The following is a 17,846-nucleotide window of genomic DNA, read 5'->3' on the forward strand; positions in this document are numbered from 1 at the left end:
GACTTTAACCATGCCACACTGGACTCTACTCTGGCTGCTTTTCACCAGTTTGTGAATTGTCCCACAAGGAGCAACAGGACAATTGACCTACTGTATGCTAATGTGAGAGATGCATACAGAGCCACCCCCTCCCCCCACTAGGGAAGTCAGACCACAACCTGGTTTACCTACAGCCACAATACACACCCCTCGTCCAAAGGCAGCCTGTCACAACGCGCTCCATCCGGAGATGGACCCCAGAAAAGGAGGATGCTCTGAGAGACTGCTATGACACCACAGACTGGGATGTGCTCCTGAGCCCACATGGTGAGGACATAGAGGGGGCGACACACTGTCTTACAGACTACCTCAACTTTTGTGTGGACACAGTCGCCCCTGCTAAGACGGTACGGTGTTATCCTAATAACAAACCGTGGGTAACACAGGAAGTCAAAGCTGTCCTCAACATGAAGAAGAAGGCTTTCAGGAGCAAAGTGAAGGAGGAGATGAAAGCAGCACAGCGGGAGGTGAAACGCTGCCTGAGGGAAGCAAAGGACACCTACAGGAGGAAGGTGGAGCAGAAGTTGGAGAGGAACAATATGAGGGAGGTCTGGAATGGTGTGAAAACCATCACAGGCCACAACACCAAGAAAAGCACAGTGGGGGGGACTGTGGAGAAGGCAAACGAACTCAACAACTTCTTCAACAGGTTTGACCAGCCCACAACCCCCCCACCCTCACCCTCACCTTCACTACAGAGTCCTCTCCCCACTCTCCTGCCTCCCTCGCTTCCCCCCCTTCCTGACACCATGACACCCCCCTCCTCCAATCCCTCTCTCAGCAGCAAGACATCTCCCCCCTCCCCTCCTCCCAAACATCTCCCAGTGTCACAGTGGATCAGGTCAGGAGGCAACTGAGGAAGCTTGGCCCCAGAAAGGCAGCAGGCCCAGACAAGGTGTGTCCTAGGATGCTAAAGGCGTGTGCTGCTGAACTTGGGGAGCCGCTACAACGAGTCTTCAACCTCAGTCTGCGACTGGGGAGAGTGCCCGCCCTATGGAAGACATCCTGCATCGTCCCGGTCCCCAAAAAGAACCGGCCCAATGAGCTGAATGACTTCCGACCGGTGGCACTGACGTCACATCTTATGAAGACTCTAGAGCGGCTCTTCCTCAACCTCCTCCGACCACAGGTACAACATGCCCAGGACCCACTACAGTTTGCATACAAGGCGGGTGTCGGAGTGGAGGATGCCATCCTGTACCTCCTACACAGAGCCCACTCACACCTGGATGGGGGAAAAGGCACGGTCAGGATCCTGTTTCTTGACTTTTCCAGTGCCTTTAATACCATCCGGCCCTGTATGCTTCAGGATAAACTGAACAGGATGGAGGTGGACCCCTGCCTGGTGGCTTGGATCTCCGACTACCTCACCGACAGACCACAGTACGTCAGGCTGAAGGACATCACGTCTGACACTGTGGTCAGCAGCACAGGAGCACCACAGGGAACTGTGCTGTCCCCTCTTCTCTTCACCCTGTACACCTCTGACTTCTGCTACAACTCTGAATTATGCCACATTCAGAAGTTTGCAGATGACACGGCCATCATGGGGTGTATCTGGGATGATCAGGAAGAGGAGTACAGAAGTCTGGTGAGGAACTTTGTCGCATGGAGTCACACAAACCACCTGCAACTCAACACCTCAAAGACTAAGGAACTGGTTGTGGACTTCGGGAGGTCTAGAGCAGGTCCACTGCCGGTTCAGATAGAGGGGGAGGAGGTGGAGGTGGTCATCAACAAGTACAAGTACCTCGGGCTGTGGGTGGACAATAAACTGGACTGGTCATGCAACACAGAGCACCTGTATAAAAAAGCCCAAAGCCGACTGTACTTCCTCAGGAGGCTGAGGTCTTTTAACATCTGCAGGAAGCTCCTGAGGATGTTTTACCAGTCGGTGGTTGCTGGAGTACTTTTCTATGCTGTGGTGTGCTGGGGGAGCAGCACAGCAAAGAAGGACTCATCCAGGCTGGAGAAACTGATCAGGAGGGCTAGCTCTGTGGTCGGCATGAAGCTGGACACTCTGGTGACAGTGGCAGAGAAAAGGACATTAAAGAAACTGATGGACATTATGAACAATGCTGGGCATCCTCTGCACACGGCCATAAACAATCAGAAGAGTCTGTTCAGTGACAGGTTGCTTCTCCCCAAGACAAGAACTAACAGACTTAAAAACTCCTTTGTCCCACACGCCATCAGACTGTTTAACTCCTCTCTGGAGGGGAGAGGGAGGGGAAACAGGAGGACAAAGGAGGGGGGAACAACTAAGCTGTAGTGCCTCTTCACCTCACTGTGCAATACCTTTTGTGCAATACTTTTGTAAATAGTCAACAGTGCAATAGACTCAATACTTGAAATGTGCAATTCACTTGTATTTTTATTTTTTATTCCTATTTATTCTATTTATCCCCTTTGTATATTTTATTTATATTTGTCTCTGTATTTATATATATGTGTGTGTGTGTGTGTGTGTGTGTGTGTGTGTGTGTGTGTGTGTGTGTGTGTGTGTGTATATATATATATAACAATTCTGTAACTGTAACTTCGGTCGTTGCTGTGCTTTTTGGAAGTCGAATTTCCCAGAGGAACCCACCCGAGGGATTAATAAAGTTCTATCTTATCTTATCTTATCTTATGTAAATGACACGATAGCTGAGGTGAATTTGAACAGCAGAGTGTGTTCAAGGTCAGAGCTGTTTGCCAGCCTCAGTGTAAACACACAGAAACACAGCACTGTTTAATACTGGCCAAAAAAATCCCTGAACCAATACACACACACACACACACACACACACACACACACACACACACACACACACACACACACACAAGCACTGATATCATTCAGACACTGAGGACGATGCAAATGTGCACACAGCCGCCTTGAACTCTCTATATTAGGACAAATATACCATCAAATATGTCTTCAGCTTAAACTCTGATTTACATCACGAGTGTACATCAGATTTTGTCTCCATAACATCTGTAATACCTGGACAATGGCGATAATAGAAGGCGCTCTGTAACGCGCACTCACAGGCAGAACCTTCCAGTAAGAAACAAAACAACCCCGAGGGACACGCGAGTGAAAAGAAGCAGAGAGAGAGGAAGAAGAAAAGAGAAAAACAGGAGCAGAATACCCTCTAATTAAGTCAACTGGAGATGGCGAGATCATGGTTTTTGTTTATGTTTGTTTTCTCTCGGAGACGTTGTTTATTTCTTGTGATTAATAAGCAGATTCGCTTCTTTACTGGACTCGGTGCAGATGACACGCCCACCTTTGATGCAGCTTTTACAGTAAAAAGAAAACCGAAAGTAAAGAAAAGAATAAAGTCTGGAACACGTGAAACATGCGTGCGCGTATCATTCACTCAGAGGTAAGTAAGTAAGTAAAGTGTGCGTGTTAGTCCCCATAGGGAAATAGTTCCTCTGCATTTAACCCATTCACCCAGTGAAGCAGCGGGCAGCCACCAGTGCAGCGCCCGGGGAGCAGTGTGTAGGGACGGTACCTTGCTCAGGGGTACCTCAGGGTAGCCGTTCAGTGGAGTCGAACCTCCGACCTTCCGATCATGGGGCCACCACTCTACCTACTGAGCTATCCCTGAGGGGACATGAACAAGCATGTTCCTGTAATGTTACACTCCTGAGGTCACCAAATAGACCTTTAGTTTGAAATCCCTTCCTGTAGGTGAGGACTTGGCTTAAGGCCCTTTGATGCGTTCTTCAGAACGTGCATGTTAGATACAAAGTGTCTATGTGAATGGCTGAACGAGGCATGTTGTGATTTCAGTTTATTTTAATAAAATGGAACTGAAGCTGAGGCCGGTGTCACCATGTGGAGACGTCTTTGGAGAAGAAGCTAGGAGCTCCTGAACCTGAGACAGCATCAGGAGCGTCTCACCTGGGCTGAGGAGACAAAGAGCTGGACTGATGCTCAGTGATCAGTGAGTGAAGTTTTCATTTGGAAATCTATGTCTGTGAAAGGTGTTTTCATCTTTTACTTATTTCCTGTTTTATTTTGATAGTCTCCTGTCTCGTGTGTTGTATATAGCATCACTTCCTCTGTGTTGTTTCCTGTTTGATTAGTTTCAGGTGTTTCCACAGTCGCCCTCCCGTGTATACACAGTCGCGGTCTCCCTTTGTTCGCTGTCAGATTGTGTGTTTGTGATCCCGTTCAGTTTGTCAGGCCTTCCTCCAGAATGAAGGTTCCTCTTTTGTTTATCCAGTTTGCTTCAGAAGTCTACTTTTGGGTCCAACTCACCACAACAACATGGCAGAGTTCTGATTTTTTCCTGTTGAGGTCTCTGCATTTAAACGACCCAGCGGCCCAAAGCCTCACAAAACAACCGCTCTCATATCAAACTTTAGGACAACAGACAAGGACAAACAAACAGCTTTCAGAAGTGGGTGGCAGCACTCAGATCCACAGATGAATCGTCTGCATTGTTGTCGATGCTACCACGTTTGGTGCTCGCAGCAGCAACAAGGTCAGCGCCACATGATTGAAGGGCAGTTATATAACATGCTAAACTCACCGTTAGATGCATAAATGGCGTTGGTCACCAGAGGGAGGTGAACGGTCAGGCGACCGTTCATCGGGCTCATCGGTGCAGAGAGGCCAGAGGAGCTGTCAAATGAGCGACTGGGGGATCCACCGTGTTGATCCTGAAACGGGAACAAAGACCGCTCAACACTTTCAAAATAAAACAAAAAGGAGATGTGAATCATACTTTGTTGGATGAAGTCTGGGTGACGTGCTGGATTCTACTTGTTTTGCATGTGGACTGCATTTAAACGGAGAGACGAGCAGTAGTGTCTGAGAGGTTTTCAAACACAATAAGACACCGAGTGAAGCGAATCCGAGGGAGACACTCGAGAGACAGTACAGGGTCAAGGTGACGGAGGGGACTGCATTTCCCATGCCCCCACAGGGTTAGAAGCACCTTCAGCACTGCTTCCTCTTTCAGTGTGTGGCACTGAAACCTCGATTATACGCTCTGCCGCCGCGAGTCCGCTCGAGTCCCGGTGACGTAAATTTCATCATCACATGGTGAGCGCGAGGGTCCGTGTGGATGTGTGTGCAGAACATTACAATGCACCAACTATGCAGCAGACTTGAAGGGGACAGCGAAGTGTAACAGGAAGGACTGCGGGGCGGTCGGGTCTCCAGCGGCGCATGATGGTGGGATGACACTGTCACACCTCTCCCCTCAGAGAACGGCCCTCTGAGGGCCCTGCGCTATCAAACAAAGCATTGATTATACTGTCGATGTGTCTCGTTGTGCATGTATTATTTCTTTAGGAATTGAATTTGCATTTATTTGTCATTTGTGTTTGGGTGCAGAAAACTCTCTGGATTCATTAACATGCATGCATATGTATGCTGCTGCTGCTTTGAGATTCAGTGTACTCTGTTTCTTTGCTGTATTTGCCCCCTCTGCGTTGGATAATCCCCGCTCTCAAACAACAAAGGAGACATAACAACGCCCTGTGTGCAATAAATCCTCCTTGTTGTCCTACTCTTGACCCCACACCCGGCCCAGCCTCCTTCCAACTCCAATCCAGCCTATGCATCCAGCAGGCCCCCTTCCTGGCTCCCCCCAGCATGCTTCCCATTAGTTAGTATTACAGTGCAATCAGATTTCTCCTGAATGCTGGAGATACACAAACATGCATCACCCTATGTCTGCGTTCTCTGTTTATTTTCATCATTAACTCCAATAATCATCAGTAACAAGACTTCGTCCACCTCTCTGAATATGAAACCATTAGAAACCGACTTTGTTCACTCTGCTAAAGTAGAAAAACACGGCTCACAGTCACACGGCACTTACACCACGGCCTCATTTTCTGTGCTCGTGGTTGTTTTTTCTAAGAAAGACTTTCCAAGGATGGGAGGAGCGCTGCTCTACAAACAGCATTTGAGCCAAACGGGAAAATCAAAGGACTGAAAATCAGGTGACATTCACTGCATTGAGTCGCAGGTTTTTGGCGTTGCTGTTATTCTGCATGATGAGCACCAACAGCAAGAATCAACGGGGTGGATGTTTAAAACCTGCTTCTTGTTTTTTTGGGACATCAGAAGGACCGATGGTCGAGAACAACGTTCCCGCTGAACCTGCAGAAGCATAGCGATGCAGGCAGAAGCTGTTTGGATGGGTCCTGTATTAGACGAGCAGCAGAAGTGAGAGATTAGAGAGAGACAAACACAGCCAGAAGAACTGAGGGAGAGAAAATTACACGATTCAGGGAGGGGAAGATATAGCGCTGCACTTTTCTAACACTGAAAAGCATCAATGTTGAGTCCAGAAAAAGCTTTTAAGGTACAGTCTCTTATCTATCTATCTATCTTTGATGCATCTCACTACTTTCCTCATCAGGTGATTGACAGGGAGGATGGCCTAAGCCCAATCACACGGCTACATGCATGCATGAAACCAGCTTCCAGTTTATCCAACTAATGCACTAAATCCCACCTTAACAAGGCTGTTAACTGATATAAGTCCAGTTTATTCATTTAAACTGCATCTGTGGCTCTAAATACACACACCTTCTCTGAACGGCGTCTCTATGTGTTAATTCGTGTCTCTGAGTGTGTGTTTGGGGTGCCTGTATGTGAGCACACTGCACAGCGTATATAGCTTTTTCAATAACCAGCAGGTCATCCGAAGGGTCATCCACACTTGAGCCCACAACCCTGGCTTTTTGCGTGCAAGGATTTCTACAGACGGACTACAGAGCCGCGGAAAAGGCACGGGCTGAAAAGCAGGCGAGATGAAAAGCGTCTCTTTCTCTTATAAAGAAAGGAGATACAGCTGAGTCAAGAACGCTCTGTCACACACACACACAAACGCTCTTTTGCTGCTGCCTCTGAAAGCAGAGAAGACACAGTGTGAGGAATGCAGGGGCTTTCAAACGTGGTGGAAGGCAGAGATAACACACAAGATAAATATATTACCCAGACATTTATATGCAGTCATGTGAAAAATGAAGTAGACCCAAAGATTCAGTCGCCTGTAGCATCACCTTTAGCTGCAACAGCTCGAAGTCTAGGGATGGGTATCGAAAACCGGTTCTTGTTGAGAACCGGTTCCCACTGTTTCAATTCCTTGGAATCGTTTGCCACTTTTAAAAACGATTCCCTTATCGATTCCAGTCGCCCCGAATGACGTCATCACGTTGAGTAGCGTCTTTTACCCAGTAGGAAACACGGCGCCTGAGCGGCACAAACGCTCAAAAGTTTGGTTACACTTTATGAGAAAGGATGACAACAGGGCAACGTGCAATACTTGCAAAGTAGAGATTTCATCAAAGGGAGGAAACACTACGAATATGCAAAAGCATTTGCTCAAAAAACACGCGATTGCTTTCAACGAATGTCGTGTTTTTGATCCGCTCCGGACTAGCGAAGCTCAACCCAGCAGCAGCGGTAGCGTTTCCACGTCCTCTCCCGTTAATACTGCAGGTAACTAATCAATTAGCATTGCATATTATGTTAGCGCGATTTACCTTATTACAAAACCTGCTATTACTGTGCATTGCATTTAGATAACCATGATGAGAGAGACAGAGTCTGGCTGGCTCAGATGCTGGCAGTTCTCGCTGCAGTCTACCGGTAGCGTCTCCTTTCAGGCCAGGATAGACGAATGTCACCCAGCAGTGTCTAAGTTTGTGGTCAAAGGCTTGCACCCATTTGCCACAGCAGATGCCCCCGATTTCACTTTGGTAAGTGAATGTGTTTAATTGTAGGCAGGGACATTACTGGATATTCTTGTGTAATTGCTACAGAATAATTTATGTTAAACTTTGTTATTGCTACAGGAGAATATTTATTTTATTATTTTACATATACGTTTTTTTTCCTGGGGACCCTGTGACACCCCATTGAAGAGCCGTAGGCTGTGGATCTCTTAAGATCCCACTGTTGGGTTTGTAAGGCCATGTTACTCCTAAATTTCTATCTTGTTCAAAGAGAAGATATAAAACAAAGTTCTAAGCTAATCGACCTTATTGTTCTCCTTTTTTAAAAATAAGAATCGATAAGAGAATCGATAAGGAATCGAATCGTTAAACAGAATCGAAAATGGAATCGGAATCGTTAAAATCTTATCAATACCCATCCCTATCGAAGTCACAGTTTTCTGTGGGATTTTGTCGTCTCTCGCGTGACTGTGGAGGAAATGTTGCATCGTGCTACAGCGTTTCATTGCATTGAGGTCTGCAGTCTCAAAGTTGTCTCAGGGGGCTCAAGCGGCACATCGGACACCTCATGCTGTCAGCACGGTGGAAACTAGTTTGGGCCAAGCTTTAGATGTCAGACACGAGGCCTCACGTTTGCCTCCAGAACACTGTGGTATACAGAGGACGACTCGATGGCGCCGTGGTGTCCAGATCACCCCCCTCCACCACCGTGCTGACAGCATGAGGTGTCTGAGGTGCTGTTTGAGCCCCTTGATGCAACTGTTGTTGTTGTGATTTGGTGCTACATAAATAAAACCGGATCGAAGCTGTACTGGTTTAGTTTTTTCTCTAATTATACGTTAAGTGTGTAACTTGCTACGTGAGGCCTGAAGACTCTTGGGATGAATCTGCTGGGACATCCAGGAGAACTGTGGCGTTAACACACCTGGATGCTCCAGACCAGTAAACTCCTAAAACGTCTGCTTTTCAGTGTCTGTTCTCTACATTTCAGTTATATGTTTAAGTTTGTTCATCCATGTAAAGCTTCACACCCACCCGAGAGTGTCCTTTTACCCCCAGGTTTCACAACGGCAGCTCTCTGTAACATTACACATGGTGTTACAGCAGCACAGAACAATTTAATCCCTCCCTATCCTAATAAATACAGCTGCTGGTCACAAATACAATAATTCTTTACTAATGATCAAACATATTTAAACCAGCACAAACTTAGGGATATACAATACTGTCTGAAAGAATTCATTATTGCCGTCAAGCAGACATCGTTCCTTCTATAAAGGCTTTACTGCAGGTGTATTTGCTTTAGCCTGGTTAATCTGCAGGTTGAAGCACTGAAGAAGCCCATATCCAAAGCCTTGTGAGGCCTCAGTAACATCTTCTGGTCTCTTACAACTGAAGCCTAAATATATTTATTTATTTTTCATGTTTTTACTTAAAAATAATATTAAAAGACTTGTTGATAATTGTTTTTCACATGACTAACTGCTCACTGGCTCATTAGTTTAGCTCATCTATCTATTATATAAAACGACACACATGGCAAAACCTGTACCTTTAAAGCTCTCAGCACCACCAGCTGGATGGTCCCTCTGACGTTGCCCTCCTGTGACATGGAGCGCCGCAGCGTCTCCATGGCCATGTGATTGGGGCGTCCCAGTAGAGACTCTCCATTTACAGCCACCAGCTGGTCATTGACATGCAGGCGTCCATCCTGTAAAGCACAGAGCGGTTTGCTGATGTGTGCGTTTTCTGCAGTTTGCATTGCAGATATGTCTTTGCATGAACTCTGTCGACATGCACGAACACACGCGCCTGTGAGTTAATGACAGCTACATGTTGAATATCGTTTATTTATGCTGTGCGGTCTGACATTCTCTCTTTTCAGCGCTGGCAGGAAATCACTGAGCTATGATGGAGAGCTCACACAGACGCTCGCTCACACACACCTGTGGCCTTCACTGAGTGCGTCTGTGAGGTTAAACCAGCCAAAATGACTTAAACCCTGCACACACACATTCTCAAGGCTGTCTGACTTAACGCAGTCTCCACCTCATCGACTGAGACCTCCGTCAGCTCAGTCTGCCCGACTGCATCGGCAAGATATTTACAATTCCTCTGCAGCAGGCCCTTTCCATCTATTCCTGCCTGTTTGTGCACAAACACTAACAGCTGCGCCCGGTGCGAGGGTGTGTGTGCATGCGCCGGTCAAACAGAGAAGAAGAGGTCAAAGATTAGCGGAGCAGGATCACAACCAGGCCTCAGATGAGAGTCTTGTGTGCAAAGATGTCCACGTGGGATGAGGCTCCTTTTCTGTTCATTTACACTGTGATTGGAGCAAAGAAAACATCGCACTGTACGGATAAAGTGATTTACATGAGTGTATGCATGTATGGGAATACTGCGTCACCTTGTAGGCAGCTCCTCCGTGTATGATGGATTTGATGAAGATTCCCAGATCCTCTCCCGTCTCCCTGGACTTGTTCCCTTTGAGGCTGACGCCGAGCCCCGCCGAGCCGGTGTCGTTGAGGGGCACCTCAAACATGAGCTGCTCCTTTCCATTCTCTGAGACCACGCTCGGCACGCGGGACACCTCGTCCCTCTGGAAGCGGCAGAGAGTAATGGAGGCAGAAGAGGCGAGATGGGGATGATGAAGGGAAAGGGTTGGGAACGGGGTGAAGGCAGGAGGGAGAGGGTTAGCTCATTGAGCTTGAACAGTCTTCAAAAGCTAAACTAAAAGCTTTTCCACTTGAGAGAAACTACCAGGTGCTTTTGAACTAAATTTCTCCCCAAATAAAAAAAAAATGTAGTCAGAGTATAAAAGTTTAAAAGAAAGAAGCCATTTGGACCGCCTGCTTTTATATACCCACCTTTTTTTGCTCTCAAGTCTGCAATATCAATAAAATGACCTGCGCATTTTCACGAGGTAATTGGAGAAGACGACAAACACAGAAAGCCAGAGAGACTAAAGCAGGAAGAGCAGAGTGAATATAATGAGGCTGAAATAAGAAGCAAAGACAGACCATATGCATAAAGACTATCATAAAGCCAGAAAGCAAAAGGAAAAAAACTGCATATTATGAAGAGAGAGAGATGTGTCAGTAATGACTGAGTGTGAGGGAGACTTAGTGGCACAAAGACCGTGAACAAAGACAGCGAGCAGATACTGACAGTCAAAATTATGTGATGGCTCAGCGGGAGAGAGCGAGCTGAGCTTCACAGCGTATGGATGATACTGATTACTTATTTTCAAAAGTAATTAATTAATTAATTACTTAGTTACTTTTTAAAACACGATTTACAACCTGAAGAGGTGATAAAGTGATAGATCTTTCAGCCCAATTCTACTTTTTCTGCATAATCCATCATACAAAATGTAATCAAATGGAAAAGTCTCTTTTTAAAACTTGTTTTATTAGTTTTAATCTTTTAACTTTATGCATCAAGCAAAGATTTAATTATCTGCAACATTCTCTGACTGGAAGAAATTAGTTTAATATGTAAACCTATTTTCTGCACATTCCAGCACATAAAATAAAATATTTTGTGTTTACACTCAGTCTTTCAAATAGATGCAAGTAAAACACAGCAGAAAATAAATAAAGTCAAAGACTCAGCGGTCCTGTTGCTCTATTTTCACCTGTAAAGCAGGAGTGGGGTAGGCGGAGGTTTACCCTGGTGCAGGTGTGCCGCGGTCAGTGGAAGAATCCGCGAGTTTCTCTGTGAGTTTCCCATTACGTCGTAGCTACTCGGTGCTTGTTGGAAGTTTAGGGGTTTTTTCTCTGTAAAAAGAAGTTTTCTTCCCACGCACAGCGGACACTAATGTTTTTGTCACTTTTTATGGAATCAAACTCAAAGTAAGGTCAGTACTTCCACGCTTTAAACGCTGCACGCTCATACTCTCTCTGCACTCCATATATGATCCATTGTTGATCTGCACACAGCTGTTGTCACGAACGTCGCACTCGCTTACGTCACTGTCATGAGACACTCGCAAAAAAAATCACGGTTTTAGTAACGCAGTAACGCAGCGTTCCTACGGGAAAGTAACAGTAATCTAATTACCGTTTTTGCGATAGTAATCCCTTACTTTACTCGTTACCTGAAAAAAGTAATCAGATTACAGTAACGCGTTACTGCCCATCTCTGTTCATCACACACCTGCACATATAACCGACAACACAACACAAACATGTCATGTTTACGCACGGAAGATCCACCATCATCCCCAGCATCATCATCGTCATCGATTGAGAGAAAACAGGAGGATGACTGTTCTTTGAATAAGTGCACGTAGGTCTAGGTTCAAGTTAAACAGCTGATAAATGTCACAAGTTTTCAATATTACAGCAGTTCAGCTGATATCTGATCACTTGTTCTCACTAATCATGGTGGCTAAAGCAACCTGTGCTATATGTCAACATGCAAACATTTCTTCACGCAGGAAGCGAGAAATCGTCCTCCCATAATCAGCGATGCCACAGTGAAACAGCCCACAGCTAAATCCACATTTGTAAAATCTCATCTGCTCCTACAGGTCAAGAAAACAGACAGATCTGCATGAACAAACCTCACAGCTGGAGTAAATCGCCGGGAAGAACTACACACCTAATTTCCAAAGCTAAAAACACACATTTTATCCAAGCACGGCGTTTACAGATTCATGTTGCACAAATTCTCTTCATCGTTATTCATTTTAGACTCGTTTACACCAACGTCTTCCAAAAAGGACCGAACAACAAACCCAGAAAACTGGAAACTCATTCGGCTGCTTTTTGATCGATCATTTCAGGTGCAGTCATCTTTAACTTGTGACCCTATCAGACAATAAAAGGTCGTAAAATCCTGCAGCGTGATGACATCATAAATATGCTAATGAGCACAGATGTCACTGGAGCAGACTTTAGCAGCTTTCTGCACTGAGGACAGAGACGGTACATCTTCATACATATCTGTGCGTGTGACATCTCACCTACAGCAGAACATTTAGCACAATCTGCAGAAAATACCACAATACGTATGCATTAGCATTTAGCTAACAGACACACAGAGTCCAGGCCTGGTTTATTCGAATCGTATCTGATGCAGGGACACTTTTTAATGACACTGTGTGTGCGCGTGTTTCCTGTTGCATGAAAGTTTCAGTGGCTGCAGCTTTGTGTCGTCTCTCTCCATGACTGTCTATACTTTCACATAAATTACTGCATTGATTTGTCTGTTTACACTATATATCTGTGAGTGAGTCCATGTCTGTGTGTATGTGGCTCTGCACACACATGCATTAAGTCAGCCTGAGTCTGCCTCTGTGTGTGTTTGTTTGGGTCAGCAGTGTCAGCTTTAGACACTGTTTGTCTGTGGGGATTGTAGGTTTAACAGCGTTAAGCCGACAAAAAGTCCTCTGCTCTGCAGAAAACTGTTTTCCCTGCTGGAAAAACTTCCCCATCAGACTGACTGTCCAGACCTGATAGGAAGCTTTCCGACCTTGGAAAGAACTTCAAAACACCCAGAAGAGGAATGTTAGCTACTTTCAGCACATAATTACAGTGAGGATTCATTAGGCTGGAAAAGTCCATCCAAAGCAATGCTCGTGGTTTGGCAACTTTTCAGTTTTTCCGCCGCAGCTAAAATGTTTTTATTCGGCTGATTTCGCCGCGTCCTTTTTGTTATTTGTGATTTCTCACGCTCGGCACAGAACAGAGCAAAATGAATTTAGAGCAGAGGATGGATGCTATACTGCAGCATTTCTCAGATAGGGTGGGGAGACCAGGACCACCCACAACGGTGCGAGACGTTTTATGGAACCTGACAAAAATATGCAAATGTATGTAAAGATGGTTTCTGGGTGAGGAATTCGATTTCCCATAAAATAAGGAGCAAGCGCATCCTCGGAGCACGGAGGATTGAACAGGTAGTGAGATAAAAAAAAAGAAAAGGAAAACAAAATCACCAAAATTTAATCGAACATTTCTATTATTTCACCTTCGTCACTACGAGCGGCGGCTACATTCACATGCACTACAATAATAAACACTACTGCGAGTCTGTGGGTCCGTTTGACGTTTGTAGCCACGCAAAGGTCTTTGCTCCTTAAACTCTATCAAATCCATCCACTTACAGGAAAAGCTGTTTGCATAGCTCGCTCCTCGTGCTGGTCATTCAACGTTTAAATGGGTCGCCACGACGATGGATCAACAAGAGGACAAGCTATTAAAAAGACAGCTTTGTTGGTGTGTTTGTGTGTGCGTTTTTTATTAAACTGAGCCGGGAAAACATGACAGAGGGAATGATGGAGAGACGCATTATGTGAAAACGAGTGTGAACAGTGCGCTGCTTCACCTCTGAAGGACAGATGAGCTGTTAGCCAGAGCCGCACAAAGATTAAAACACTATCAGGAGCGCGAGGTAAGACGAGCGGCGATCGTAATTTTGGTTATCGGCTGTGTTTGATCTGCTTTCACACTCGGCACTATAAATTGTGCCGTTCCTCTGTCTGGGTGCGTGTTTGCGAGGACACCTGCTTTCAGCGACGTGGTCTTTTAATGAGAATGGTGCACAGATGCCCTTCCACCCAGCCATGCTGAGGCTCTGTGAGCGTGTGTGGACAGCCCCATGCCGTGTGAATCACTGCCCAAGGATCCATTTTACAACAGTGGCCGTGTACTTAAACGTGGCGTTGTGATTACACAAGCATGCATACACACAAACAGCTGAGGTAAGTACTCCCAGGGACCACACCTGACAGTAGGGGCCGTGCTTCTGACTTATGAAAATAGCTGTCCCATCACTGACCACTCAGGATGGGCTCCTGTTGTCCAACCCCCCCACACCCTATTCTTCCCTAATGGTTGGAGTAAGAGCAGCAGCGCAAACCCCCACAGCCCCGTCTTAGTGAGACAAAGGAGCATTTACAATCGTACAGCAACAGGAAGATGATGAGGAGTGACAACAAAGAGGAAGCTGTGGAGGTTAACATGTCTGTGTGAAAGAAAGGAAACCGCTTGACGTCCACGACACATTTAATATACAGAACAAATCTCTGCAGAGAGGCTGGTTGGAATCGGGCAGTGTACTCTGGCTCATATCTGCCCGTCGCTGCCGTTCAACAAGTAAAGTAATGCTGCTAATACGGATTTCCCTATTAAAGGTCTGCACATGCAGGGCAAGCAGGCATGTAGGTGATGTGAAATCCACAGCAGGTGTTGGCGGCACAGGGTTTGTTTTCCAAGCTTACAAGTGGTCACGGGCCATCGTGTTACATTACGGGTCCGCGGTGCGAGCCGGGCAGCCTTCTGTTCACGTGCCGAGGATCCCCACATGAACACAGAATTGCTTTTTGGCAACGGCCGACAGCAGAGTGGCAGCTGCCGTTTTCCACACACGTTAAAGAAAATGCTTTACATGTCAGGCTGCACTGAGCACCTCTGACTGGAAGTAGGGAATGTGCTGATCCCCGCTGACACAGGCCGGAGAGCATATCAGAGTGTAATGTAACTATATTTACCTACAAATATTTAAAGGTAGGCACACGGGGGTAACAGGACACAAAGAAACGATGACACCATAAGTAAGTAAGTGCTGTACGTAATACAAAGTGTTTACACAGTAATAATAGAACACACATCCTGTACATCAACATAATGCAAATTAAACAAGGATGTAAAAAGCAAGATTAGTCCACTCATAACAGAAAGTACAGCGTACACAACCATGAAATAACGCAGTACTTAAAACTACTTGCAGTATAATTATTCCCTGTAAAAAGGTCTTCCTGGTGTTACCGTGTGCACTAGTGAATATCTTGCTGTTTACAATAAAACTTGTAACCACCGATTGTGACGCTGAACTCACGAGGAACGTTTTTACTAAATGTCAGAGCGCGCGTGAGCCGAAGGGTATTTTCTCATATACCGTATTTACCGCACTAAAATCCTTTTATTTTCTCAAAAATCAACAGTTTGCCTTATAATCCGGTGACCTTATGTATGAATCCTGGTTGTGCTCACTGACCTCGAACCGATTTTATGTGCTACATGGCGCTCAAAAATCTGTCAAAAATGTTTTAGTCCGACTTTGCTAAGCTACGAAGCCGCACGGCTTGATGGATGGTTGGAGCATTACGGCTGCCGTAGTCAGGAGCCAGCTTCAGTCAGGAGATAATCCATCCACAATACGAGGTTAGTCATTAATATACTGCAACAACATGGGAACAGAGCAGCTGCAGAGAATTCAACATTAATGAATCAATGGTACAGAAGTGGAGGAAGCAAGAAGAACGAGCTGAGTAAAGTTTGACTTATCTGACTGTTTTGTGTCGATTAATGCGCCTTATAATCCGGTACTTAAGTTAACTTATATGCACAGTCAGAGGAGTCGCCCCCTGCTGGCCAAAAGACGGAATGCAGGTTTAAAGGCTTTAGTTTTCAGACATGGAATAAACGTAGGGGTCTGCTTGAATGAATAATGTGTGAGAGATGTGAATGACATCATCAGAGGCTGTGCACAAAGCTCAGTGCACGTGCACTTTCATCTGGCCGCGCAGACTACCCGCATGTCTGCAAATGAGTACGACCTCAGAATAAAGACCGTATCTTTGAGTAACCGCGCTGATCCCCACTGGATTGACACAACTGACATGTGCGAGTATGTGTGACACTCGTGTGCAAAGGCGTTCGAGTCACAGCAGTGTGGGCGAAAGGAAAAATGATGATGATGCTGCTAAACCTTCAATAAACACCAGCGAGATGTCACATGAGACAAGAGAGCCAGAAAAAAAGAGGAAAGAGACGTGATACCCTTCTCGGCTGCTCTCCACTGGGATGATGGCAGCTCCTGCAGAGACACCAAGCTGCCAAGGAGCTTGTGTGTGTATATGTGTGCGAGTGTGTGTGCATACACAGGTCTCTGAGGGTGTAACAGATGGGGGATCTACTGTAGAGACTCTGTGAGGTCACATTGGTGACAATATCAGTGAGACGTAACACACACACACACACAGAAAGACAACAGACTGCAAAGACTGCAGCGGTGATGGATGAGGGATTATCAGAATGAGGAAACTGTTCAATAAAGTTGTTTTGTTTTGAATGTGCTCTGTCACCAGTTGCTAACTGTTTACTGATTTAAATGTCACTGTGTGTCTGTGTGAGTGTGGAGCATCTGCTGCTAAAAAAAAGCATGTTTCCTGTTGTGGAAAGGAGAAGAGCAAAGAGAAGACGGCCGTGGAGCTCGACGAAGAGCAGATGACAAAAGCAGAACTGCACAACGAGCCTGCAGGAACCAAATGCAGACCAATCAGCCACACAGATTTCTATCCAGAGTGCACTTGTGAAGGGTTTGTATTCATATTGTCATCTACTGTGTCAAGCATACATGCTTAAGAGGTGGGGGACATGAATACTGGATTGTATTTACCACGACGGGAAGCTTTCACCTCACTCAGAAAGATGTTTCTGTTTTTTGGCTTTTTGACTTGTTAAACAGAAACGTTCCTCGTGCCACCCAAAGGTCCACTTTGATGTTTACTCTAGCAGGAGCCATTCAAAGCATACTTTTATGAAATCACTGCGAGTTTGAACACAACAGGGATTTATGTTTGCAATTTTACACAGATTTCACAGATTTGGATCAATTTACACAACTCGTCACATCCACAGCTTACTCTGGACCCCTTCGTGTTTCAACCCACTGAGTCATCTTTAAGCATCATTCAGTGCACATTCTGTAAACCACAGACCAACTAAAACATGAACGTCGTGAAAGCACGCAGCACATCGAGGAGGGGAGGAAACAAAGTCACTAGCACGCTGTCAGCAATTCCTGTAGTTTCTCTACGGCAGGGGTGCCAAACATAAGGCCCGAGGGCCAGAATCAGACCAGCACAGATTCCAGTCCAGCTCTCTGGAAATTGTGCAGAGGGGCAAAAATTTTGGACTCTTGTTTTACAGCTTTTCCTGCTGATAAAGACCGTACGCCAGAGTAATTAAATAATAGATAAACAACTATTCAATAAATGGGTCCACAGTTTTTTAATGGTGATCTTTGTACATTAAGAGAAACTTCCTGCTTTACAATCAGCGGACAGTCAAAGAAATAAGCTGCTTGAAAATTCAGAT

The 17,846-nt window shown here is 45.6% G+C and overlaps 1 protein-coding gene across 1 annotated transcript in view; it reads right to left on the reverse strand.

The window, feature by feature from the left end:
• Positions 1–17,846, reverse strand: part of LOC146616660 (partitioning defective 3 homolog B-like) — a 237,406-nt gene that overhangs the window by 121,576 nt on the left and 97,984 nt on the right. Inside the window, exons 12-14 of the mRNA XM_085374833.1 lie at positions 10,145–10,336; positions 9,290–9,448; positions 4,572–4,701 (exon numbers count right to left, since the gene is read on the reverse strand). Of these exons, the coding sequence (XP_085230959.1) occupies positions 4,572–4,701; positions 9,290–9,448; positions 10,145–10,336 (481 nt within the window). The remainder of the gene's footprint in view (positions 1–4,571; positions 4,702–9,289; positions 9,449–10,144; positions 10,337–17,846) is intronic.

The sequence above is a fragment of the Diplotaxodon limnothrissa genome, linkage group LG16, assembly GCF_057381915.1.
Source record: "Diplotaxodon limnothrissa isolate DT_005_m linkage group LG16, D_limnothrissa_male_GT1.1, whole genome shotgun sequence".
Classification (NCBI taxonomy): Eukaryota; Metazoa; Chordata; class Actinopteri; order Cichliformes; family Cichlidae; genus Diplotaxodon; species Diplotaxodon limnothrissa.